Source organism: Asterias rubens, chromosome 21 (assembly GCF_902459465.1).
Source record: "Asterias rubens chromosome 21, eAstRub1.3, whole genome shotgun sequence".
Classification (NCBI taxonomy): Eukaryota; Metazoa; Echinodermata; class Asteroidea; order Forcipulatida; family Asteriidae; genus Asterias; species Asterias rubens.
In genome coordinates, this window is record NC_047082.1 from 983,527 (window position 1) to 1,011,460 (window position 27,934).

At 39.4% G+C, this 27,934-nt stretch overlaps 1 protein-coding gene across 1 annotated transcript; it reads left to right on the forward strand.

The window, feature by feature from the left end:
- Positions 1–27,645, forward strand: LOC117304610. Its single transcript, XM_033789154.1, has 7 exons — positions 1–179; positions 14,666–14,974; positions 15,927–16,071; positions 22,980–23,174; positions 23,500–23,645; positions 24,078–24,291; positions 24,769–27,645. Exons 2-7 carry the CDS (start codon positions 14,690–14,692, stop codon positions 26,199–26,201), a joined length of 2,418 nt encoding a protein of 805 aa, XP_033645045.1. The 5' UTR covers positions 1–179; positions 14,666–14,689; the 3' UTR covers positions 26,202–27,645.
- The last annotated feature ends 289 nt before the right edge of the window (positions 27,646–27,934 follow it).

Sequence of the window (27,934 nt, forward strand, 5' to 3'; positions counted from 1 at the left end):
TTCACACTTTCTTCTTCATTCCACTGAAAGGGAGACGAAGAAGAAGTCATCTTGTTCGTTCTGGGAGCTTCAATTTTGCATCATCCTCTAGACAACAGAACTCCACAGGTTTTTGTGTCCCAACTCTGCCATTCAAGTTCCAACAACCATTTCGGAATTATCAAAACCATTCAACACAGGTAAGTCGCAAGTCACTTTTCTGCAATCTGGTTATTTCGCTGTTCAAATTACTTGGGATTTACCCGCTCAAACTTACGAATAAAAACGGCTGGTATTTCGGGAAATCGCCTGGTTGTAAATTCAAGTTTAGTTTGATAATTTAAAAAACACAAAATGTGTACTGGCATACCGGCAGATGTACCATCAATGTCATACATAGGGCTCCATAAGGCGTAGGCCTACTTAATAATAATTATGGGCAACAAAAAATGATATTGCTATCATGGAAAAAATAATTACATGCCCTTATATACCCGTCTATTGAAATAATATACTGGTAAGATATTTTCTTCGTTAAATCACAACAGCAAATTGTTATAGCTGGTATATTTATACGTGCATTGCTCTTCTTTTTGCTATTTTGCTATAAAATGATATGTTTTCGTTTTTACTTGTTTATGCCTCTGAAGAAGGTCTGGTTTGGCTCGAAAGCTATACGGCCATCTACCCTACTAGTTTTATATAATATATACATTTAGAATATCATGTGTTTTTCGCCCCTTACACCGATGTGTATAAAGCACTGTATACTCGGTACTTTCCCGAGTTGTATGAACAAATAATAAATAGGTCTTTTACTTGGATGGGATTCGAACAAAAAACCTTTACCAGAACTGTTTGTCGTACAGATAGTGGTGCTGCTTTGTTTGCAAAACATTTTAGTGGCCAGACAAGTTAGGTGGAGTTTGCGGTAACACCCTTTGTAAAAGAAATTTAGTCGTGTTAGTTCTTAAAAAACCGGTGGTTTGCAACTCAACGTTTCGATCAGTAAGCTCTGATCATCTTCAGGACTGACGATCTATAGCAATGTCTGGCTGGAAATTTCGACAAAGACTCTGCTAGGGTCGAAACGTCAGGGCATTAACTATTTTTCTTAACATTCGGTCCTGTCGGTTGGTATGCAGTTTGCTAACTCTATAATGCTCATTTGTAATTACTTACTTAACCATTATTTCTTCGGCTGGTTGGCAGAAACACTCTGGTTATAGGTACACAAACGCAGATTTGTTTTTATAACAATTTAAATTAGCTAATCGAAAAACAAAAACACCGAGAGACCCCGCCCCGAAATGCGTTTCAATGCCTTTGAAGACCGACCGCGCGGACGCCGCTCTAGAAGCAAGTCAGTCAAAATGCAGCTCTACGGATTCGATGATGGAGGCAACGAGGACGATTGCCTCCATGCCCCCTGGTCATTGCCTTGTTGCCCTTGAAATGCTCCAATAGATTATTTACAATTCCTCTGCAAAGGGTGCCCTTACCAAAAAGAAGATGCCTTGGTGCCCTTGCTCTTTCCTTTCTAAAAATGAAGCATACAGGCCTGCAACACAAACCAACACCCGCCAAGAAACTTTGCTTGATCTGTCGTTATAACACACGCAAATTTGTAGTCAGGAGTTTATATTTCCCCCAGTATTTTCGACTTTTGTACATCTCATTATGACGTTACCGAACCAAAGAATACCGCCAACGGCCCTTTAAATAAATTATTATACGGGCAAAGCAGGTTTAATTCCTGATCAACAACAGTAAACAAACAAACAAACTAGATACCAAGCAAAACAAACAAACAAACACAACTGATGTCATTTTGTGTGTGCCACACGAGCGGTGCGAGCAGAGCAGAGAAGCGTAAACGACGAATAGCCCGGGGGGAAACGAGCCTAGGCGTCCGGGGACCCAGCGTCCCTACCACCACATAGACAAGGCCCGTCACCGCATTTGGTGTTCCTTTCTTTTCAAATTTGAACTGTTCTTTGTATTCATTTGCAACTAGTGATAGAATACCGCATTAAATTTAAATATTTCTTTGGCGAAAACAGTACAAATTTGCTGGTATGGTGGGTTTTTGTTTTCTTTTTTCTTTTCTTTTTTTCGGCTACGCGTAAGAACTATACACCAATGCACTCTTTCTTTATCAGTATCTGTTTTTTTCTTTGTAATGCTGTAATTATTGCTCAGACTATAAGGGTACACACAATGCAAGTCTGGAACACATATCTTAAATGTTAATGATTAGTTGTGCAAGCCCTATTAATATTTGTATATTTCTGTTGAGTTAGTTGACGGAAGGAAGAGATTGAAGGGCCTAGACAAAAAAGACGGTGTTCGTTTCTACACTATTTTTGATTCCTTTTGACTTTTTAGTGGATAATTTGGAGACGAGTGCGATAAAACCTTTAGAATATCAACCAATTTATTATTATGTTGTTGTTGTTGTTTTTTTTTTGGGGGGAGGGCTTTTGTGGAAGGTTTATCTGTCCATCTACCCTTGTTCAAAACTGCCAAGTTCTCTTGAGGGATTTTGGTCCGAAACGGTTTTTACTGGTGACAGTAGGTCCACCTAAACCCACCCTTTCACAACGATAAGCAAATGTCAGCTATAACAATAAAAGTTAAAGATTTGCATGGTGCTAAAAGTGAGAAATATAAACTATTTTACGGGAGGTGGCCATTTAATAGTCTTTACTTGGAAGTGATGTTTGGAAGAACCAGAGGTGATATAAAAAACTCGACGTTTCGAGCTCTGTTATCGTAGTCTTCATGTGAATATTTTAGTGGTTTCCTTTTTGTAACGAGTTGAGTGAGCGAAATAATAACTCGAGGTTATTTTACGGACACTCGCACCTTTTGAGCGTGATAGCCAGAGTCAGCTTGGCCGTTATAGACGCCTCTGGGCCCTGATGTTTCACGACGCTGTCCCGCCTCGCGTTCTCCACGTACCGTGACGTGTCTCTGTCGAAGTCATGGCACAATGCCGGCGATTTCCTAATCAATTGTATTGGTGGTGGATGGATCATTTAAAAAGACTAGACGATGGTTAATGCAACTTAACTGAAGATAAACGTTGTCGCCGCTAGCAGCACGTGGCCGCCAGAGCGCCGCAAGCACGGGTCAAGCCTTTGGCCTCGCGGCGGTACTTCACCCAAAACCCCGGTATTTTTTTATTTTTTTCGGACGGGTCAGCGCAGTAGCCCCAGGAAAACACCCCACTAAAAGGAAGATTAATATTTCTGTTCCTTGCTTGATTATACAGTTCTCTCTCTTAAGTCCATAAGGACGTCCGCCGTCCGATGGTGGTCCGAGAAACGGACTCCATTCAAGCCTTGTCACTTTCTTATCCTGTCGTTGACCATACAACTTTGCAGTAAACATGTTTTAAAAAAATTAAAAAAATTAAAAAACTTGTTGCACAGCTGGATTGTTGAACTAAATTTCGACAACCCTGTAAATTCCGAGATCCTATGGTTCGACAACATATTCGTGATTTACATGCTAAGGTTAGGAGTAGGGTTAGGAGTTAGGAAAATACACGGAACATTGTCGGAACACTGTCGGAACGTAGGCGCGTAAGCGATATTTCAATCTATAATTGTTTATACTTTGTGGAATTTGTTGTACAATTAAGTCTTATGTTTAATAAAAACAGAGAGTAAAACTCACTTCCAACAAGGTGGTACGTATAAACTATACAACAATAATGGTGTCAATGTTTATTCAGTTTGCTATAAACCATTGGTATACCCATGTGTATACCATTGACTTTGCTGTGTAGATTATTTTCTTAATGTCTTGCTATTTCATTTGCTACCGCAGGGCAGACTTCAGATTTTCGTTTCTGAAAAAACCTCCCCTGCTTTTCAGAGCATAGTCTCCCGAAATTTGCAAGCTACTTAGCAGCAGTAGTATAAATAGCAAGTGACTAGTTCTCGAAGAATAAATCAACTTTCCTGAAACAATTCTTGCTAAGCAATTCATTTTTTGCTTGAATTGCAATAAAGAATGGAATGCACATGACGTCATTGACCGCCATCTTTGATGCAGCAGAGTGGAAAAGTGCACGCGTGCACACGCTACGCACGACTCTCGGCCAATGAGAGCCTTTCAGTTGATTCTGAGTTTGTGCACGGGAAATACAGCCATACAATTAAACACTCACTTGAACTTGAGTTGGTTTTATTACCAGCCAGTCACGAACCATTATCAGATTCGACGGTACCCTTGCACATCATAATAGTCACTGGTACTCGACAACCTTTGTAAAATTAACTGGTACATTCTGATTTTTAGTTTATTTGTATCAGTTTTTATTTATTCTTATGTATATTTAGCTTATGTTAATTAGGCCTGTGGCTGATCCACTCTAAACCCTGCTCAAGTATGGTAACCCGCTAAAGAGGCATCAAATCACATAGAGCAACTGGTCCCCTCTCATTTCTTCGATCTTGTGACATGTCTAAAACTGTATGCAGTTTAGGTAGGCCATGTAAAAACACGATTCATTTGAAATGGTATCGGGTCAAAATACTTGCATTTTGAAACGCGCGTATATAAGCGTCCTTCAAGCGCCATGTTTACACTCATGCACGCAAAGTAGTCCCTTGTGGGAGCCAATCAGCGTTGTTTCTCAGTCCACCCAGTACCAGGAGTTAGTGATGGGAGGTATCAATATGGCGCGATGCACATGGTAGCAAGGAGCAAGTTCGGGTGATGAGCAACTGGACTAGACTTGACTGACTAAACTAACCAGAAACCATAGAGCACAGGGAGATTGACAGTGGGTGCATTCGTTTAGCTTCCCTGGGTCGACCCCGGTGTGTGGCGGGTTTTTTTCCAAGGACGAACGTGGGTAATTATCTGCACACGTTCGTCCTGGAAAAAGAAAACGCCACACAACGGGGTCGACCCGGGGAAGCTAATCGAACGCACCATATATCGAACCGTGCACTGGAGCATGGTCGATATGGTCAATTCGACATCTACGTCACAGTTTCTGGTCTCGTCTAGTCGCTCAAGGCTGGTCACTCTGTCATTCTTTGTTACTTTAGCATTATCTTGTCAAAGCCCCAGTAGTCTATCACAGCATCCTATCTGGGTTCAATTCAGTTAAGAAAGGTAGCAACGCTACCGTTTTTTCCTATGGGAAGCAACGCTAGACACAATAGTTACGCGGGGGCAGTCAACTTTAAAACATAATCTTTCAACATTTTGTGGCACGTTTACAAAATATTACTTACCCTTCGTGTACGAAAGAAAGAGATTTCATAAACAATGACTTTAAAAGAAAAACATAAACTCTTAAACATAACTGGGGTATAAACTTTTAGAACACCGCCATACGGATGATGTTTCACACTAAACTTATTTCTTATGACATTGTTTGTTTCATCTATTTTGTGTATTACGTTCAACATTGGGTTTTGGTATTTTTGTTAGACCTCTTTTGTTATTGGGCAATTTGTATGCTTGCTATTAACGCATAAAGGTTTGCCCTGCCATTTTTCGTCCAAAAACGTTCGCTGTAAAAACTGGTAAGTTAAAATTGACATAATGAGTGTTGCCACATATAAATACAGAAGAGATGGTGAACATTAACATCATATGTTGTTAAAATAACAGCAATGTTATTGTCTTGTTAGAAATCAGTCTTATTTTTAACAGACGACGCTACAGATTTTGCAGAAAGCTGATATCTGTTTACGTAACTTCATTACTGCGAAGTGAAATGTCTCTCACAATGCATTATTGTATTCAAAGCTGTTGTACTTCTTACCACGTAAGTTTTTATTGCCATTAATTTGCAGAGTCATTGCCAGACCCTTTAAGCACAAAAAGTGGTTGAGCACTATGCTTGCCTGAAGAGGGTTACCAGTCCAAATAGCACTCCACATGTTTCATTTGTGACTGGTAGGCCTCTATCCTTCTTATTTTTCCGTAGCGGAAAATTACTAGGCAACGTTTGCTGCTTAAAGGCACTGGACGATATAGTGGTACTCCTTTAGAGATAGTCATTACATGGTGTTACCGCAAACATTTTGCTATATCGTATTTCCACCATGCAAAGTTTCAAATCCTACTAATATATCTGTATTAAGTTTGCGGTAACACCATGTGTGTAGCTACTAGGTCTAATAAATAAATAATGAAACAAATGAACACAAAATATTATTTTGGATAGGCCATAGTTAAATGGGAAAAAAGGAAACAACTTGTCACTATTTCTGAATGCATTTTATTTCCTGAACATGATTTCATTCCGTCTTTCTCTTACAATGGGCTAACTTTGATTTCACCCCCACCGGATACAAATCACAACGGGGTACGGGGCGTTTAGAGACGGGTGTCCCGTCAGTGTTTAGCCCTCCTCGATCGATATTACTAAAGCTACCCCCTGCGATGACCTAAAACCCCATGGTGGGGGGGATTAAGGACAGATTTATCCGGTAGCTGTGACCCTGATTGGTAACAAGGATCCCCTGGGGTACAATCCCTCTAATCCTTCCGTCAATCATTGAGTCTTATCCCCTGATTCATAAACGTGAACGTGAGGCTGTACTGTGGTAACCAGACTATAATTACATGACAACTCTCTGAATGGTAGTTGGTTTGAATTGGGCGCTGGGTATTCACTTGTACTGCGGATATCAATGTTGCCTTTTGGGTATTGGGCATTCAAATAATATTTTTGGGCATTCATTCATTCATTTAAGTGTGTACATACTTCAGTATTAAAGCACAAGTTAAAGTGTCCCGTGTGACAGTCCCTCAAAAACCATACCTTTATAAGGTTTTGTTCATACAAATAGATACGTTTTCAACATCAAAAGTACTGAGTATACAGTGCTAACGCACATCGGTGTAAGGGTGAACCCAAAATAAATAGTCTTTATCCCCGATGCAAATTTAACATCCATTATTATCAGTATTACCTATTTTCATTGCGGTTTTGTGATATCATACTTTGCGTTGGATATTTTGATTCATACGTGACTTAAGATCTGTCTAATCCGTCATATCATGGATCTCTGGACAATGAAATAACAATGCAATTTGACTGCACGCGCTGGCGTGCGTGGAAGGAATTAATGTTGCATCAATCAATCATTGCGGGTATCATCTCTATTAGATATGACTCTGTATTAATTATAGACATGCAGCTGCCAGGCTGGTTGGGGGAGGGGGATGGGCTCTGTCAATAGATTCATCTGCCACCAAAACCTGAGCCCAATTTTCCAATTTTTTTTAAAAATATTTACTTAAAGACACTGGGCAATATCGTTAATTGTCAAAGACCAGTCTTCTCACTTGCTGTATCTCAACATATGCATAAAGTAACAAACCTGTGAGCATTTTAGCTCAATCGGTCATCAAAGTTGCGAGAAAATGATGAGAGAAAAAAACACCCTTATCACACGAAGTTCTGTGCTTTCAGATGCTTGATTTCGAGACCTCAATTTCTAAACTTGAGGTCTCGAAATCAAATTCGTGGAAAATTACTTCTTTCTCGAAAACTACGTCACTTCAGAGGGAGCCGTTTCTCGCAATGTTTTATACTATCAACCTCTCCCCCTTACTCGTTACCAAGTAAGGTTTTATGCCAATAATTATTTTGAGTAATTACCAATAGTGTCCACTGCCTTTAAATGTAATGATGTGGATTCAATTGTTCATCAAAGTTGCAAGAAAATAATAAATAAAAAACACACTTGTTGTATTACTCTGTGCTTTCAGATGAATAATAAAAGGCTTCAAATGAGGCATTAATTATTTGGGTTACAAATTACCTCTTTCTTAAAAAACTACGACACTTTAGAGGGGGCCGTTTCTCACAATGTGTTATGCTATCAACAGCTCTCCATTGCTCGTTCCCACGTAAGTTATAACAACTATTTTGAGTAATTACTTATACTGTCCAGTGCCTTAAAGCTTCTAACTCTGACAATTTTTGATGACAGATGAAACACGCACAAAGCCCGGCCCTCTTTTCAACTTTAATTTTATTCCCTTGTACATCAGACAATGATATAACTTTATTTGCATTGGCAAATAAAAGCAAACAAAGCCCGTTTTCTCAAAGAGCAACCCGCATATTCTTGCTTAGCATTGCTGCCAAGTGCCGGGCTTGCGGGCAAGTGAGAAAATTGGCTTATTTCATTGACTGATATAAACACGTGGAAGTCTCCCATGCATTTTAATTATCTGTTTTTGTTTTGTGGGGTTTTAGTTTTTTGTTTGGAATTTATTTTGTGCGGGTATATGGACGCTCTCAATGTGGTTTGCGACCAATTGGTTGGACGTTCGGGTGTTCTTGTCATGGCTTTCGGATTTTTAATGAATTCCTCTTATTTGCGTTACAAAATTTCGCGACATATGCTCGAAAACTGACATCAATTTGGTTTAGTTTGTGATGACACAATATCTATCTGTGACAACTCGACGTTTCGATCAGGATGCTCCGATGGTCTTCAGGAAAACCACTGCGGTTCTTTTTTAGAGCAATCACAACTCATATAGATAATATTGCACGTGCTACCGAACCTTCACTATCGAAATCTGCTTTAGTCTTCTTAACAAATGTCTGTATTGCCATTAATTTTAAGAGCAATACCAAATGTATAGGCCACTTTCTCTTTTTAAGACTCTGGATACCTTTGGTAATTCTCAATGACCAGTTTAGTCAATTAGTCAATTCAGTCTCAACATATGCACAAAATAACAAATTTGTGACAATTTGAACTCAATTAGTCGTCGAAGTCGCGAGAGAATAATGAAAGAAAACTCCCTTATCGCAAAAGTTGTTTGTTTTCAGATGCCTGAATTCGAGACAACAGCTGAGGTCTCGAACTCAAATGTATTTTATACATACATGTATTTTATATGAGAAATTACTTTTTTTCACATAAACTACGGTACTTCTGACTGAGCCGTTTCTCACAAAGTGTTATACAATAAACAGCTCTCCATTGCTCGTTGCTAAGTAAGTAAACAATAATTATGCCAACAATTATTTTGGGTAAACAAATTACCAATAGTGTCCCGTGCCTTTAAGGGTTCATAATGGCGGTATGGTTGTGTCGAATTTTGGAGGGTCTGGATGAAGGACTGACTTGGGTGTAAAAGTGGCCAGTGATTTGACTGAAAGGGGTTGATAGGTACATTATCTTGGTTCAATACTTTGGATTGAGTGTCAGCAGCTGGTTTGTGTCTGGGAGGGAATTAAGTTTGTCGGAAATTTCAGTACACTTGGGCCTTTATATTAGTTTCAAGAAAATAACTTTTTATCTTACAGCCTGTAAAATACACAAATTTATATATCAACATTATACACTTCATTTAATAAAAATACAGATAACTTTTTATTTCAAAGCCTGTCATTTTACAAATTAATATTTCAATATTAGACATTTCATTAAAAAATATAGATAACTTTTTATTTCAAAGCCTGTCATTTAACAAATTAATATTTCAACATAAGACATTTCATTAAAAGATATAGGTAACTTTTTATTTCAAGGCCTGTCATTTTTCAAATTAATATCTCAACATTAGACATTTCATTAAAAAATAAAGTTAACTTTTTATTTCAAAGCCTGTTATCAAAATTAATATCTCAACATGTCTTTAACAGTAAAGGTGTGCTCGTATATCAATATGATAGGTGATGTTAAAATAACGATATTACGGTCCTCTTGCATTGAAATTTGTTTCAATATCTGTAGTAGATTTTTCTGAATTCGGGAAACTTCTTCCTTGTTTTTTACAATTGCTGGGAGAACTATGTTGCGGTGCGATTTCACCAAAATATTAAAAATAATTTACTTTCAGGCATTAATAGTTTGTTCAACTTTGCCTAGTAGGTTACGGAAATTTTATTATACACTTCTTTTGCATAACAAAGAAAAATAGTTTACGTATACGTCCTGGAAAAAGCTGTAGCCGACAGTAATTTTCTTTGTTAAACACCCTCACTACACTCCCCAAATAATAACAATAAACTAATGAATGAATACACATTCTAGAATTCCATTAAGTTATTATATTATTTTGCTCGATGAATTTATAACAATTCGACCCTGCTATAAATTTTCGTGAAGGAAAATAACACAACAATGCACACATGAATGTCTTTTTCATTGTTTATTTATTCATAAAAAGTGTCGCGTGCCGGAAGCCTCCCGCCACGCGCCAGCTTTGGACAAGTCTTTTTAGTTAAACTAATTCTAAGGTTAACAGACCTTTTTTTTTTTTGTGTGTGTGAAGGTAGGTGCTGGGTGTTTACAGAAAACTCGCTAAGTTGCGAACTACATACCCTATTGTGGGCGTTGGTAATGGGTAGGGGGTAAGCATGCGGGTTGGTGCTGACAGGGTGGGATAGCCAGCATGTGCTATAACCAACATAAAATAAATTAGCATTGATGCAAGGTGTTGTTACGATAACCGTTGTTTGATTGCTAATTCAAGTTAATCCAGGGTCTTTGGTGACTTACACACATCGGTGGTTTCGTGTGGTTTTTAGGGCGATGGTTTTGCAATAATTGGGCAAGGGTGGGACTTTAATGGAGTTGTTGAACTTTTATATCCTTTGACGCTTTTTGATCACTTGTTTGGTTTTTGTTTTTTGTTCGAGTTACATACATGCCTTCGGGAAAACAAAACTATTGAGATTGATCTGTTTATGTAATATTGTCAACATTTTTAAATTGATTTATTGGTTACATTTGGTTGTTTTTTTGGTTTCTATAATATTGTGTGTTCTGTCACATTTTGTTTATTTGTTGTCTTTGGCCTTGGTGGGCCTTTTTTGTTTTTGTTTTGGACGGTTCGGAATTACTCTGTGTCTACATATAGGCCTATCACATCGATAGCTTCCCTTTAAAGACACTGGACACGTTTGGTAATTGTCAAAGACCAGTCTATTTTCTCACGTGGCGTACCCCAACACATGCAAAACAAACCTGTGAAAATTTGGACTTAATTGGTCATCAAAGTTGCAACAGAAAAATGACAGAAAAAACACCGCGTGTTTCACATGTGTGAAAGGCGCCGGGCCCGAAGTCTTTAAACGTTTGAGTGACAATTTACCTCTGTCTCAAAAACTACGTTACTTCAGAGGGAGCCATTTCTCACAATGTGTTATACTATCAACAGCTCTCCATTGCTCGTTACGAAGTAAGTTTGATACTAGCAATTATTTTGAGTAATTACCAATAGTGTCCAGAGCCTTTAAGAGTAACTTCCATGAAGGAATTAGAAAGTGTTTGGCGACAATCTTCTAAGGATTGAACCAAGAGATGGGACCTCCCTAGACTAGGTGCAATTACGTTTTCCATTGCACAATATGTAGCATCTTTTAACAACCCTTCAACAGTGTTGCTCGTTTTGTTGTCTTAGCTGACTATGAAGTGTTTTTGTTTCTCCCAAATCTTTGTCTTTTTCGCGGCAACTTTTAAGTACCACTGTATACCGTGTCGCGCGTGCTGGCGTAATTTGATTAACTGCTTTTGTTATTTAATGCACACAACAAACAGTACAGACAGGACTTGTCGCCGCAGCCCAAAAGGATTAAACTATAAAAGCAAATTTTCCGAAGTTAGGATGCTGTCTTTATTCTTCTCGCCTGCACTAAAGAGATCAACCTATCCAAATGTGAGACTTCGTTAGACTTGTTGAATGACAGTGTCTCTGTGTTACATACACATAAAAGCAAGAAGATCGGTAGCGACTTTTCAAACAATGTTTAATGACGTCTGCGACTGAAAAAAAAGCACAAAAACATCCTTGAAAAACACCCATTCATGCCTTCAAAGTGTTGACTTCCAATGTTCATCACAAGAATGAGATTGTGGGGTTCTTTATTAATGTTTGAATCTCAGATCGAAAGCGTAGGATGTGATTAGCTAAGAAGCGAGTTCTGAAGTGGTTCTTGAGATTTCCTTGCCCGTGGCTGGTGGCTTTTGTCCCCCATGAGAGTCGCCTTGAAGACGTGGTCTCCTCAGACTCCCCGGACAATCTGAAACACACTGATTGTAAGAGCAGAATGAACTTCTTGCTTTTCTCCTGCTTACAGACTGGTCGTAACAATAGCTCCCAGACTGTAGTAGAGAGCCATCAAAGGGTTTTTGTTGTGTTTTTCCACATCTAAAAGGTTCGAGGAGTCTTTTCTTATTTGTGTGGTGTTTCTTTTGATATATATTTTTTTTTAGATTTTCGCGATGCAGCTGTCTTTGGGACGCGTATACGCTGCTCGTTTCAATGCCATCCAAGCGTCTCAAGTTGTCTGGTGGAAAACAAGGGTTGGGGGGTGTGAATGGCATGGGGTGAATTGCTTGAGTAAATAAAACCCAGGAATACCTCTTTTTAATGTGTTAAAATTCAGGATTTGTAAGGATAAAAATATCATACGTCTTATTAGTTAAAGGGGAGGTGTACGGTTGGTAATCACCCTTTTAAAACTAATTGCAATGAAAACTGTTGGCTGTAGCAACCTAGAGCAGCTTTCGATAGTGCAAAAAGATCATTTTGAGAAGTGACATTTCACTTAGAAGTTTGTTCACAAAATATCAGTTTGCATAACTATGAGCGGAATAAGTGTCAGTAACGCTTTTGGTCAAAACTGTTGGTTATCGGAAACCTAGAGCAGCTGTCGATAGTAGTAAATCATTTTGAGAAACATTTCACTAATAGAAGTATGAATAACATGATATGAGTTTTGAGATGAGTCTCTTATGGGAGGCGTTGGTGTCTGTAATGCTTCTCAGATTTTACTCATGTTAGGGTCAGTCAACTGCGTACAATGTAAAAGAAATTTTAAATTTGAACGATGTCGACCTTTTGGTTGTTTTTTATTCAGATTAAAGGCAGTGGACACTATTGGTAATTGTCCAAGACTAGCCTTCACAGTTGGTGTATCTCAACATGTACATAAAATAACAAACCTTTGGAAATTTGAGCTCGATCGGCCATCGAACTTGCGAGATAATAATGAAAGACAAATACACCCTTGTCACACGAAGTTGAGTGCGTTTAGATGGTTGATATCGAGACCTCAAGTTCTAAATCTGAGGTCTCGAAATCAAATTCGTGGAAAATTACTTCTTTATCAAAAACTATGGCACTTCAGAGGGAGCCGTTTCTAACAATGTTTTATACCATCAACCTCTCCCCATTACTCGTTACCAAGTAAGGTTTTATGCTAATTATTATTTTGGGTAATTACGAATAGTGTCCATTGCCTTTAAATAAACCATTAATAATAATATTTGCTCTGGAGTGTCGGCGATAGCCTGTTTCGTAAACAGTGCCTCTGTTTTGAAGGCAGTAAAATCAGTTATAATCTCAGTGTATGTGATAACCAATTCCCACGCAAAATGTTTTCAAAGCGGACTCAAGACGCCGAAGACGCAGCAGCCTTTCAACTTTCACGGGTTGTTTGCATTCCTTGCTTCTCGGTTCAGTTATGTTTACATACATCATTAATGTCCCTACATTGGCTACGACTTGTGTCATTTCTCAAGAGGCATTTTATAGGCAACCAGTTCCAGGCAATCTCCAAGATTATTGGTGATCGTAAAACATTGTTCGAAAAAGGACTCGTGTGTGCTGCCAAAATAGTCCCGTTGCTTGCACTGGAGTTGTTACCAATATTTTCCAGTGCCTTTAAATTGTCTTTTGATGTGAAAACATTTGTCCATGGTGTATGTTTTCGACGTTGATTTCGTACAATACGAAAGATTGACGCTAAAAAAAAACAGCACTTTGAATTTTTCATTTGATTGTTCTATCATAAAACTTGTTTGTTTCCGGAAACATGCTGGTATAGGCGTCCCATTAATTTTTGTTGGATTAAACTGTTGAATTGTTTTGCTTGTTTACAAAAAGAGTCAAGCGAATGAGGAGGTTGGTGTTTTCATTCATTAAATCGGTCAAATCATAAGGAAATGTAATCATGAAATTAGTAGATATTTTTTGAGACAAATTACTCGAAAGGCACTGGGACTCCCTATACCAATTTGACCAGCGGATAATGGTTCAAGAGTCAATAAAAAATTACCCCTTTTCGGTAAAAATTGTGAAACTTCTTAGTATTTTTCGTGTATTATTGAGTATTTAGTATTTTGTACTGTATGCTATGGGAGCTTATTTAGTGTGGTGCAGCCCTAAAGAATGTATCTGTACAGTAGTAATCTTGTCATAGCCACTTGCCAGTGGTGCCAAAAAGTCACACACAAAAATCCCTTTTTCCACCAACATCGCTACTAACCCTATATGAAAGCCAGTCTAACCTACAGTGGTGTTTGAAGTAAAAACAACACTGTCACGGCAAAGAAAGCGTCACCTCTGATTTGCCCGAAGTCATTCAAACCTAGTTACGAAGTCAACAAGGTAGGCGTTACCCTTTGGTTTATGCACGCGTACGGTGACCACTGGAGTCAGCAACTCGAGGCACGCGAACGGGACAAATAGCCCGCTCTGAAGTCATCGACAGGCACGCGAGTGGGACAAATACCCCGCTCGCGTGCCTGGTGTTAAACACAACGGGTCACCGAGCACTTGCTTTGCCGATCGAATTGAACAATAGTTCATAGTTTCTAAAGAATAAACCCTAGCCTCGTCCTATTGTTTACACTCTCTCTCTCTCCAACATGTTTCTGTTGTTCTTCGGCAGGGGTCTCCGAGCGGATATAGGGGCATGGAACAAGTGGATCGAGGCACACTTGAGGGGTTCAGACCTCACCAAGAGACGGGTAACATCAGCGAGTCTGACGCGCAACAGGTCGCCTGCCAGAGAGCCGATTGTACCCCCGCGACATCTTCAGCAACATCCACAAACGGAGGGGGAAGTTTTGCGGGTGAGACGGCACAGAGCAAGACCACTACCCCAACGCGCTGGTCCAGTAGGAGGGCAGGTAGCAGGAGCAACAAAGCTGTAGATAGGGACGACTTCAAAAAGCAGAAGAAAATGCGCATAGATAAGGTCAGTTCTCAGGAAATAATTTTGTTTAAACTTTTTTTTAAATAGTTTTAAGAGATTTAAATTGAACCGTTAATTTGATTGAAACTCGCATTCGAAAAAAACACGAGAGCTGTTACAATTCGAATTTACATATGTAATAAAAATGATAATATCAAATTTACCACTTCAATGACATTTCTCCAGGTACAGCAACTCCCCAAAAGCCCTTTAGGTTAAAAGTTTGTTCACCCATCGACAGTAAATAGACGTTAAGTTGTCTTACACGTTTAGTACCTACGCCATCGTAACAGCCTCTTGAAGTGCTCCCGACCCGACGGCTTTTGTTTTTATTTTCTGCTGCGTGCAGGCAGACGCAAAGCACTTTCTCGTAACTTGTTGTTAGAAACAAACAATTTTATGACACCCCCACTTTTTGATTATTTGTACTTATAAATGTTTAAAAAGTTTGAGGGCTTGCGCGCAATGTGACCTCTTTAAAGTCACTGAACACTATTGGTAATTGTCTTCTCACTAGGTGTATCTCAACATGCATATATATCTCAACATGCACAAAGTAACAAACCTGTGAAAATTTGAACTCAATTGGTCGTCGCAGTTGCGAGATAATAATTAAAGAAAAAACACCCTTCACGAAGTGTATGTGCTTTCAGATGCTTGATTTCGAGATGCAGAGTCTAATTTTGAGGTCTCGAAATCAAATTCGTGGAAAATTAATTCTTTCTCGAAAACTACGTCACTTCAAAGGAAGCCGTTTCTCACAATGTTTTATTCTATCAACCTCTCCCCATTACTCGTTAGCAAGTCGGTTTTTTATGCTGACAATTATTTTGAGTAATTACCAACAGTGTCCAACGCATTTATTATTATTATTATTATTATTGATTTAAGCCATAAATTTCGACATTGCTTTATTTACCTCACCTTTATTAATCGAGGGATTTTTCGTTTTCAGTTTGACGATTTCTTGGAATGGATCGACGGGGATGCTGCCTTGAGGTATCATCCGAAAGATGCTGATGCACGGAAACACCTCAGTGGTTGGGCCATGCGCAACACCAACAACCACAACAAGAAAGTGCTTAAAAAGTCTTGCCTGGGTGAGTCATTTTGTCCACTATATATCACCATTTTACTGATGACACGCCATTGTGTTGAAGAAGCAAGCAAAACAACGCAGAGCGTGAACAACTTGCCCCAGTTTCATCGAGCTGTCAGTTTCATAGAGCTGTCCAAGCACGAATACTAGCTAAGCGTAGCAGCATTATGCTTACCAGAATGAGGTAAACAACCAAACTGCCATGTCACAACCGCAATTTGTGACAGGTATCCTGCTCATTTCTGCTTAGTAGATAATTTGTTAAGCAATTATTTTCTGCTTAAGCAGCTCTATGAAATTGGGCACTGTTTTTCACAGCTTAACGAAAGAACGGGGAAACAGCGGGCTGCTGGTCGGTGGGCCACCGGGCGTTTGGGCTCGAAAACCCGCTTGGAAGAATAGGCTATGCTGGGTTCAAACATTTATGTTCGGGCTACCATGTGATTTGTATAAACTTTGTATGGAAAAGGGGTTTACTTAAAACTTGTGCTTTTTTTTGTTGTTAGGACTTCATGATGGTAGTTACTTCACAAATTAATGATCATGAAACGACTTGTCGTGAACCAGTGTTCGGTCGTTTATATGCACATTAGTTGAAGTTATATCTGTATAAATTCACTACAACTGTTACATTATTGTTTATCTCTTTTTACTAGATTCGGTTAAAACCCGTTTTTTTTTTGTTTTTTTTTTTGGGGGGGGGGGTAAATATGACTGTACCTGCCTTGGGTCTGCAGTCCGCTCAGACGCAAGTCAGTTGTCCTGAACGTGCTTTCGGCATTGTTACCGACCCGTGGCACTTCTTTCTCTACCCCGGGGCGTTGACTTGCGGCCTTGCGCCGAGGCTGTTTGCCACTAATACCGGGTTGTATTCACGTAGGTGTCGGCCACACGTGTCGGCAGTTGCTCCAGACAAGATATTTTTTCTAAGAATGATAAAATTCTCTCCATTAAAATGAAAAAGACAAATTTATCAACACGTATGCTGTATTTTTAACCTTGCAGAGTTGTGGTTTGTTGTTGATGCTATAAACATAGGGATTGTGTTTTATTATGATGGGTATGGTGGATTAAACGCTATTCAATAATTGGGTTTATTATTTCGGGGTTACAGTTAAAATAAATCGAAACGCAGTTCTGCTTTTCAGTTTCCGTTTTTAATTTCGCAACCAACATTTAACAGTGTTGCCTTTGCCATCGAAGTTCCCAGAGCCTTGAGGATTTAGCTCAAAATTTCACTGACTTTATCCAAACATTTACTGCTTTGGATTAAAAAAAAAAACTACCGCAAACAGTTGATTGGGGTCTTTCGAGGCGAACTTGCCAGAATTAAATTATTAATATTACCGCGAAAGAAAATAATAATGGATAAGTTCGAAAATTTGGTACAGAATTGTGTAACTGCTATCAACTGTTTGTGCCCGTTCTGGGAGTGCAGTCATACAGAATTATTGTGTCGATAAGTTGTGTTAATTCTTTTGTACTTTTTTGTGTACAAAATTCATTGAAATGATGTACGCAGAGGGAGTGAGCGAAAAACATGAAAAGAAAGAACCAAAACAAAAACACGCATCTGTCGCTGCTCACAAAATGCTTATTATGGCAATTTGGGCTAAACTTGTTGGGGAAAAAACGAGAAAGAGAGAGGAAAGGGACGCGTTGAAAAGATGACAAGTTACTCTAGAGAAAACAGACGCTTTTACGGACGGTTGGTCATAGACAAGGCTCTTGTTGTGCCGCAGGGACTAGTTTTTTTCAGGGGGGTGGGGTTGTTGACGCCGTGTTTAGCATCAACGAAACCCCTGAAAACAAGGTCGGTTTGTTGCCCCCTTCTGAGCGATGGATTAGGGTAAAAAATATACGCAAAGATCGTTGAAACGCAAAAAGAAAGGGTTCAGAGGCTGGGGTGGTTTGTAAACAACCAATACAATGCGAGTCATAATTCAATTCCATTCAATTTAATCAATATTTATTTCCATATTGGTGAAAAACAGAATAATAGCAATATTATCTGAGAGGGAAAGTTATGAGAAAAATGCATATGTAGTAGGCCTTATTGGTTAAGCTTAAGGGACAGAGTGGGCAAGGAAACTTATTACAAATCAAAAGTTCCAATTTCTAATCCCTCGTAAAACATCTTTTGCTTTCTCTGCCCACTCGTTGCTGTCCCCTGGTGTTTTGCCTGAATTGGGGGTAGGGCAGTCCCCCCCCCCTTTCCCTTGTGTCATACGCGTATGTGTAGATGTGTAGGGGTACAACAATGATCTCAAATAAAAAGAAATCAAATTTTGATTGAACACTTTATTTTAAGAGCGACCTCTTACTCTTTCTGTTGCCTCTCCCCCTTTAATGATCTACTGTCAAACTAATTACAATTGAGTATGAATTAAACAGAGAATTATAACCCCGGACGAATTTAGTAGTCCCCGTTTCACTTTTTATTGATTGAATCGGATGGACTTAGCCGTACTTTAGAGGGGGGGGGGGGGGGGGGGGGGCAGGGGCAGGTGAAGAAAAGGCAACCAGTATAGAGCCAGGATTCTGGTTGTCGATGAGCCATTGTATAACCACTGGGGTACTCTGTCTTTATGAAAGGGATTATAATGGGTACGCTAGCGCGTACGTGCAACAGGCATCGATTAATGAATTATAAAAATGAAGGACAAAAAAAAACCCAGGATTTGCCGGCTTTAACGTCAACTGTGTACGGAATTGAATTGGGAGTGAGCATAAATCCGGGCGTACTATCCGGATTACAAGGCCGCATCCGTCCGGTACGGAAGATGGTAGTTTGTTTATTGAAAAGTCCGGATTGAAATTATTCCGGTTTAATTATCTCCTGTTTATCTATTTCGCGCTTTCGTTTTATTTCATCCGTATTGATTCTGCTAAATATCCTATTCGCTGAGATCATTTCAGATAATTAATTTGGGCTTGCTAAACCACAAACAATGAACATATTATATATTGGCTTTATATTTCCTTTTATTTTATTGTAACTTTCCGAAAAAATATTGTGTATTTTTGTTTAACTTGAAACAAACATTAGTCGCAAACTGCTCAGCAACAAAATTATGACACATAAATACAAACGGAAAAAATGGCCTCGCATTTAGACACATTTTTGTAGGTACATTTTCTCAGAAATACTCTTTGTTTGTATATGAAAGCCCAGACCGAATGCCTGACTGTGATGTCTGTTGCCAAGCAGCTCGTATACAAAACAAGACATAAAATAAGCCCTCGTGTTTTTCGTCACTCATTTGTTCATCGTGTTTTCTTTCTTCACTGACGGCAAAATAACAGTTCAAGAAACTTTCTCCTTTCATTCCATTATTGTCATTTCCTCCTTTATTACGCATCTGTTAATATTTGTTCCAATTTTGTTTTTAATTGATATTTTAAGGTAACCACATGGCTAAATCTGGCAAAAATGAAAGAAATTAACCCCCCCCCAAAAAAAAAAAAACGAGGGAATTATTTTTAGAATTGTATTATTCTTAGAGTGTTCTTTTATGAGCGTTGTTGTGTACACATTGAGGTTTTACTAACAAAAATATGTAAAAAGAATTGAAAGGGGGCATCTGGGCTGTAAGCAGGGGGTGGGAAAGGGGTGTGTAGCAGACCATGAAGCCATGCAGCACCGCTCCTCTCGACCGGGGGGAAGCGAGCCAAGAACACCGGGTCTTGCCAGCTGATAACTCAGTAGGACAAACAGACCCAAATGCTTCAACCAAAATGTGAGGGTTATTTTTATTTCACCCTCACTGAGCCTGAAGCGACTTGATTCACGTCAACAACACTCTGACGCTATTCCAGCATAATTACCATTATATTGCACAATACATTATACTAAGATACAATGCACTAAGCGTCATTCAGTGTCAAATTAGGCTTATGTCTTCACACAGCAGTCACATAAAAATAGCAGCCATAAACAGGTACTTAAATTTTTTGAGTAGACCTGCCAAGGCAGATAATAGTGTTGCTTTAACTTCTTTTTTTTCTGAGCAGAAGTTACTGGAAACAAATTAATTCAAATGAAAACAACGTCAATGTCAACTTTTTTTGAAGGCTTGAGCAGACTATTATTTAACAAAATTAAAAGTAAATTGATAACAAAATAATAGAGTAATAAATAAATATTTAATTAAACGAATAATTCATTATTAAAATAATTTATAACATATAAATAAATCAACTAATTAAATCATTCTGAAATAAATGAAAGGAAGTGATACGAAATGAATGATAAATACATCAAACAAACAAGTAAATAACAAATACAGAAGATCACAAATAAATAAATAAACAAAGAAGTACAAAAGTAAATAAAAACACAAACAAATAAATACATAAAGAATAACCCTCATCATCCTAAACAAACACGACTCTCAGCACCTGATCCCATTCTCGATGCTTTAATGTGACGATTTATTAATTCCTTGCTGATCTGACTTTAATATATAAGCTCAATCCCAACAAGTTTTAACCCGATAGCCGAACTTTGAAATATACACCCGTAAACTCTTTTGTCGTTCCCCCACCTGTTTGGGTAAATGGTTTTGTTTTCTTTTTCTTTATTTCGCGTCATTATTGAAAACTAATTTAAAGCAACCCCCCTCCCCCCCGGAACAATTAATCCATTTGGGCTAGTTTGACTTCTTGACTAACAAAGTTAATTGGAGCACTTTCTAATGCATTAATGGAGTTTTTGTTATTGGGGCACAATTATAGACACTCGGCTGCAGCTAGTCTCCGTTGCGCGGAAACGCTATCGAAAATAAGTGATGGTTAAAGGCTGTATCTTCGCCATTATGTTTACTGCTACATGACAACAAACTGAGAGGGGCCCCTCGTTGTTGAATGGGGCGGGGTTTACAGCAAAGTTGCACCTGCAGACAATTTCCTTTGAGGGTGAAGCCTATTGCGTAACACTTTCCCCCTAATCGTAAATTTATACGCGCCCGAGATTTGACTTTAATAAGTCCCGTTATGAAAAAAAGAAAAAGCAGGTTGCAGGAAAACAAAAGAGGCGTAATGACAATCAAGAGTTCCCGGTGCATTGTTGTGTAATGATAGGGCGAATTAAAATGGTCCGGGGAAAGGGGTACTCAAACAAAGATCCACAAACAAAGATTTCATTAAATACGGAAAAAAGGGGGATCTTTATCAGCTTTTCACTCTTCTTCTTTTTGTATGACGGTGACACTGCAAAAAGAGGCAGCAGTGTTTCAGCGGGCACTCGCTAAAAAAAACTACCGGATGAATGCAAATACTGCCAATAGCAACCTCACAACCATACTATAACACAGCCAAAGAATTCTTTCAGATGTCATTGACAAGGGAAGAGTAAACAATTCTGATCGGTGTGGAAATAGACTTCCTCTGAAGTGTGGAGAAACTTTGTCTAAAGAAAAAAGAAGAAAAATTGCAGCGGAGAAAATTAGGTTTTAATTGCTGATGATGTTATTGTACGTTTGACCGTTTGACCTTCGAGTATTTGAAATGTGTTTCATTCTTCTTAAATCATGACATCTCGAAAAATGTATAATCGTTGAGCGTCTAAAACCATCGCTTTGTAACTTTTATAAAATGCTTTATAAATATTATTTATAACTATACAATTATAAGCAAAGGTTTCTACAAGCTCTGACCGTCGTTACATATCTTTCTAATAGCTCGAGCACCCCCCCTCCCCCCCATTGTGGGTGAAATAATAAGCAACACTTCATCGTTATAACTATATAAGTGGATTGACATAGCTCTGCCACGCGTCGCCTCGTGCGATGCGTGTGCCCACATGCGCCGGACGTATTGCCGGCGGCATGGCCTCAAAATACCCTTTTTAGTTTCCCTGCACACGTGCTGCTTATAGTTCCGTAGATAAATAAAAAACAAACTACACCGTTCTCCCGCGCGCTTAAAAAATCAATGTGGTACGCATCAACAAATCCTAATAGAGCTTTCAAAATGACCGTGTGTTGGGGGCCTGGGTGTGTTCTTATATCAGGCAGATGAGATTTGTCGAGATATGACGAGATATGATGAGGTTATATGGGTGGCACTTCATTGTAAAAAAAAGTCAATAATGGCATGCATCAGCAAATCCTAATAGAGCTTTCAAAATGACTCTGTGTTGGGGGCCAGGGTGTGTTCTTATGGGTGCGTTCGTTTAGCCCCCCTGGGTCGACCCCGGTGTGTGGCGGTTTTTTTCCCCAGGACGAACGTGGGTAATTATCTGCACACGTTCATCATGAAAAAAAAAAACGACACACACTGGGGTCGACCCAGGGAAGCTAAACGAACGCACCCTATATCAGTCATACGAGACTTAACGAGTTATGACGAGATATGATGAGGTTATAGATGCCACTTCAGTGCTGGTTTAAACCAATCCATGTGAATGGACTAACTATGAGAACTAATCACATGTTCACATGACTACGGAAAGACGTACCGCCAGTGATAGGGCTTGACATGTGAACGCAAATGTTTGTTTAGTTTTTAAACAGGACGTATGGGTCCAACAGAAGCGCTCCTCAGATGTTAAATTTGAACACACCAAATGTTTGTTTTTCTTCAAGTGTTATGTTTAATGTGCATTCCTGTTTTGTTGAGTTTTTTTTTGTTATTCATGCATTTGGGTGTTGCTGGTTGGTCTTTGGAAAATGTATAATTAATTCAATTCAATTCACATTTATGTCCATACAGTCCAAAACACAGGATTAGAGAATTCATTTACAATGAAATAGCGAACAGAGTAGAAAAATTAATTATGAATTAAGAATTTTACAGTCAAAGAAAATGGACAGTAACTAACCGAATGTATCAGGGCATTTTTGGCCACAATGTGATTTTAACTGAGTGATAATTGACATCCAAAAATCGTTTTTTCTATTTCTCCAGGGGTGTTTGTTTGCAGCAGGTCTTGCCGAAGCCCCAGTGGGGACATAATCACCGTTCGACCGGCGACGTCCGACCGTGCACGCCGCAAGCAGGCCGACAAGAAATGCCCCAGGCCTGGATGTGATGGCAAGCTCTACCACGTAGCTTGCACTGGCAAGAACGGGTATCCGGTCACTCACTTTTGGCGCGTAACAGGTAAATACAAGGAGATGATTGGATGAAAGAAGTGAATATTCATAGTATAGTAGCCTGTACTGATTGGATGGACGAAACAAAATGAATATTCAGTGGTCTGATACTGATTAGACGGAATAAAATGAATATTCATTTGCATGTACTTATTGGACGAAACAAAATGAACATTCAGTAGCCTGTACTGTTGACGAAACAAAATGTTGAACGGTCAGCCAGTAGGAGGGTTGATGATTTAAAATTCCAATTTCTTGTAGATTTTGTCCTATCCACTCTGCTTTCAAGAAAAGCACAATATTATCAGAACATTTTACTTCTTTTTCTCTAGATGCCGTGGTTGTATTCCAATCAAAAGGCCATCACGATCACCCACGCCCAGACGTAGTGAAGACCCCGTCAGTGGCCAAAATGGCACTCTTCGAGTATCACAAAAACCACAAGCACGAAAGACCAAAGGACATCTGCAAACGAATGGTAATTGGGATTTTCTTTCAACCTTGAATTATGCTGTACAGACCATGTCTCGATTTCACTTAGAGATAAGACTCATCCTAACTGCAAATATTTCCTGATTGCTAAACACAGCCCGGTGTCCTTGAACTAATCCCTAGTGTACTGATAACTCATCGTAAACCATATTTAGACGACAGCAATTTTAGCACACATGTTTCAAAGCTGTCGGAATCGTAGTTTCGAAAAGGGCCGACCATAGACTTGTATCAGTCCGATGGTTTGTCAGAAGAGTCGGACTTCAGTTGTTTAACAGTGGTGTACGAATACAACAAGACTAGACTGTATTTTAAATCGGATTAACGCGTGACTAGTGTTCTACTGATGCAAATCTCTATGACTAGCTTGCTGTTTACATACATTGACCTAACAATGACTTTTATTTCATCAACTTAGGGGGTTCACATCCACAAATCCTTCAGTCGAGTAGATCGCGTTGCGAGGCAGCTCAGAGAGGTGCAGAGCGTCCTGTCCAAGGATGACAAAGAGTTCCAGGGGCACGAGGTGAAGGTTCAACATGGATACTCTCTCAGGAGCCCGCTAACGAGGTTGTGGTCTACCCATCACTCCAAGGTCGGAGGTCAAGTTGAGAACCATCAAGCCAGACCAGGTTGGTTTAGTAATATAGTGGCTTCTTAAAGCACGCATATCTGTCACTCAGAGACGCTCAAGGTGCTTTGTTAGGTCTATACTGTGTTTTTCTGCATGGTATGTGGGACTACGTTTTGAATTATGAGCTCAACTCCTTTATACATTGCACTATGTAAAGGTTTACAAGGTGCAATATGATTAATAATAATTTAATTCTTTGTTCGATAAAGTGCTCTGAGTTCTTTTACGTGTGTTAAACAACACACAGGACCAACGGACTTACGTCCCCTCCGAAAGGACGAAGCAGTGGTTAAAAGTGTCTTTGTTTAGAAGAAACAACTTGCTTGAGATTTTTCTTCGCTAAGCGAGAGATTAGGCATAATCAATGTGCATTACAAGTTTGGAAAAGCAAGACTTGTCTGTGTTTATCATGTTTGAAAACTCTATGAGTTGTAATTAATCGTGTATCTCTTATTGGGTTTGTTTCTTTTTCTAGGTTTGACCATACCTCCTGGTGGAATACGACACCACTCCCTCAACAACGGGTACCCTGACCAGCCTCAATACGAACAACACTGGACGCCGTCTGGGTCCTACATACCCCCACAAAACGCACTGCAAGGGGACTACCAACATGGCTACATGACTGGCTTCACAGCGCAGTTACCAACCGGGACCGCTGACTACTACCATAACGGCATGTACCCTGGATACCAGCTATCGTCCACAGGTGACCTCGTCTACGAGCCGTCCATCAACTTGGAGGGTTACAACACAGCCCCTAAGACAGAGACTGTCTTTGAGGGAAGCAAGATGACAGAGTTGACGGTCATGAATGAGCCTGGACGGGAGACTAGCGAATCCCTCAACAGCCCACTGAAGCATCTACCACTTAAAGCTAACCCCATGATGCACCAGGTAGAGGAAGTTGGCAGCCATCTTGACAACTATCAGCTAGCACAGACCGGGAGGGTACTGACAACTTCTCGGCCCCTGAAGCGCAGCCTACCTCCTGCCCTACATCACATTGACGCTAAGCAGCCGAAGCATGAGCAACCGAACGGTATGGAGTCTCATCACACTAAACAGACTTCGTCAATCAACATCGACATGTCGTCCTTCTCAGATATCTTCGACATCAGCGCGTCGCTCGGCGAAGAAGGCCTGGCCGGTCGCCCAAAGACCCCCGTGTTTCACCCGGCCTCTCCCCCGGTGAACGAGAGCCCACAGAAGCCGGCCGGTGCCGCGTTGATCAGCGAGGCACCCGCCTCATCCCCCTCAAACCTCAAGGGGGAAATCACTGCTGGGAGCCCGCAGAGCACCCTCTCCGTCTCGGTGGCCAGTTCCCCGTCCACAGTCCACGACACCACCGATCAGGATCCAAGCACAACCAGTCCGGGCCATAAATACCGGCAGATGATCCACCACTCCCCAAACGGCCCCGTCCTCACCCAACTCAGTACCCATTCCCACCCCAACCCAACCAACCCACCTGAGGACGAGAATGGCACCTACATCGACCTACTCGTCTCCATGTATCTTAACACAGACCCAAAAGACAGCGAAAAGCCCATCTCGACACTCAAGAATGAGTTCCACGTGTACACTGAGCGCAACAACCAGAAGGGGATGGCGTACAGGACCGAGCAGGGCTTACATTTTGCCGCCCATCATCCAGAACACTTCAAATCCCCCACCTCCTCTCAGTTTGACTTCAGCTGGTATGACATGGACCGACGTAGCCAGCACTACAGAAACATGTCCACGTCCCAGGGCAGCTTGCTCAGCCCGCTAAACATCGCTGGCCATTTTGATTACCCCGCACCGTATATAAAAGATGCCTTTTGCACTGAACCGTCAACAGAAGCCAGCCGTGTTTCATTTATGCGTCACTCACCAGGAAGCACAATTAACAGGCATATCTACTAAACAACTTTTTCACAATTTTCAAGTTGAAAAACTTAAAAACAAAGATGGATTTTGATGTTATGTTGGCATTGGGTGTAACGAGTATGGTTTGTTTTTACCCTTACTCTGACGTGTTTTCTTAATACTTCCCCAAATTCTGTGAAAAAAATTCCACAGGCAAATCAAAAAGTAAATAATGGCCTGATGTTTACTCCACCAGAATCTGTTAATAAAGGCTAAACAACTTGTTTTTTATTAAAACTCTGGCAAGGTCAAAACGTCGGGCAATTAAATATTTTTTGCATTTAAATTATTTTCTGCAAATTTCTATTTGATTTTTTTTCTCCCTTGTTATCTTAATTCATCCAAACAGGAACATGCTACATGCCTCTTTAGAAAACTTATAATTTTGAAAGAACTAGTTTTAACTTTAATCTATACCGCCTTGTTATATTTAAAATGTTATTATTTATCGGGTGAGAATGCGATAAACCTTGCAGCTTCACTTGTAAATATTAATAAAATAATATATTATTGTTTATATCAATGTAAGATATATATACATTCAATTTTAAATTGCCTTTGAAAATTGAAGATTTACTCAATTTTCTACTCCTTTCAACTCAAATTAATTATTCGTTGTTTATCACGGTAGCACAATGGAAAAATCGGGTACACAAAAAAAGAGAATTAAACTAGGGTGCTAACTAATAGCACCAAAGTAAGTGTTGTAGCAGTGTTATTCTAATATAGTATTTTCTCTTTTCGGTGTACATCATGGATATTTGACGACACTCGTCAATTTAACACCCCGGTTTTTAAAGTAAATGCAATCCTTTTTAGACATCTGAAAGCAAACACATTTTGTGCAACAAACGTGTTTTTTTTTTCATTCAGTATTCTCTTCAAATTTCGATGACCAATTGAGTCAAAATGTTCACATAAGTATTATTTTATGCGTGTGTTGGGATACACTTCCTTAAAGACTTTGACACAAAAGGTGTACAGTACCTTTAAAGTGAGAATACATGTACTTGTCTTTGACAGTTACCAATGGTGCCCGGTGCCTTTAAACCAGACACCATTCCATAATTGTATCAGACGAATTGTGTAAAATGAACACAATGCAAGATGAAAATTAGTATTCTGTAAACGAAATTACCCCCTGAATGGTTTGATGGCTTTGTCCAATTCGCTTTGGGATTATTTGCATAAACTCGGTCGTAAAAATAAAAATGCGGGCATTTTTTTTTGTATCCTCCGCTTCTTTCATTAAAGTAAAGAATGAGACAAAGATTAAAATTTTCAAAAAGATGGCTACGGTCACTCTTGGTATTCAGACGCTTTGTATAGAGATTGGACAACGTAGTAGTTTGAATGAATTAGTTTTAAGAAAACAGAAGTAGAAGTCGAATGAAATAGTATTTTTAATCTATTTATTGAGACAAGAAATAATCATTTTGTAATACAAATTGCTTGTGATTTTTTTTTAATGGCATCGTCAGCGCAATTTCATAGAGCTGCTTAAATCACACAAATTATGCTTACTAGAAAAGGGTTACCATCCAAATGACCGTGTAACATGCACTAACTTTTACTGGTATTCTGCTCATTTTTGCTAAGCAGATAATTATTTAACTCCCGTTTGTGTTTCTAGCAAAAATATCCAAACTGTGCGTTGTGTCGCTCCAAACTATTTTGTCTAAATGTCTGGGACCCTGTATCACACTTACGTTGTTTTCTGGTTGTGGAAG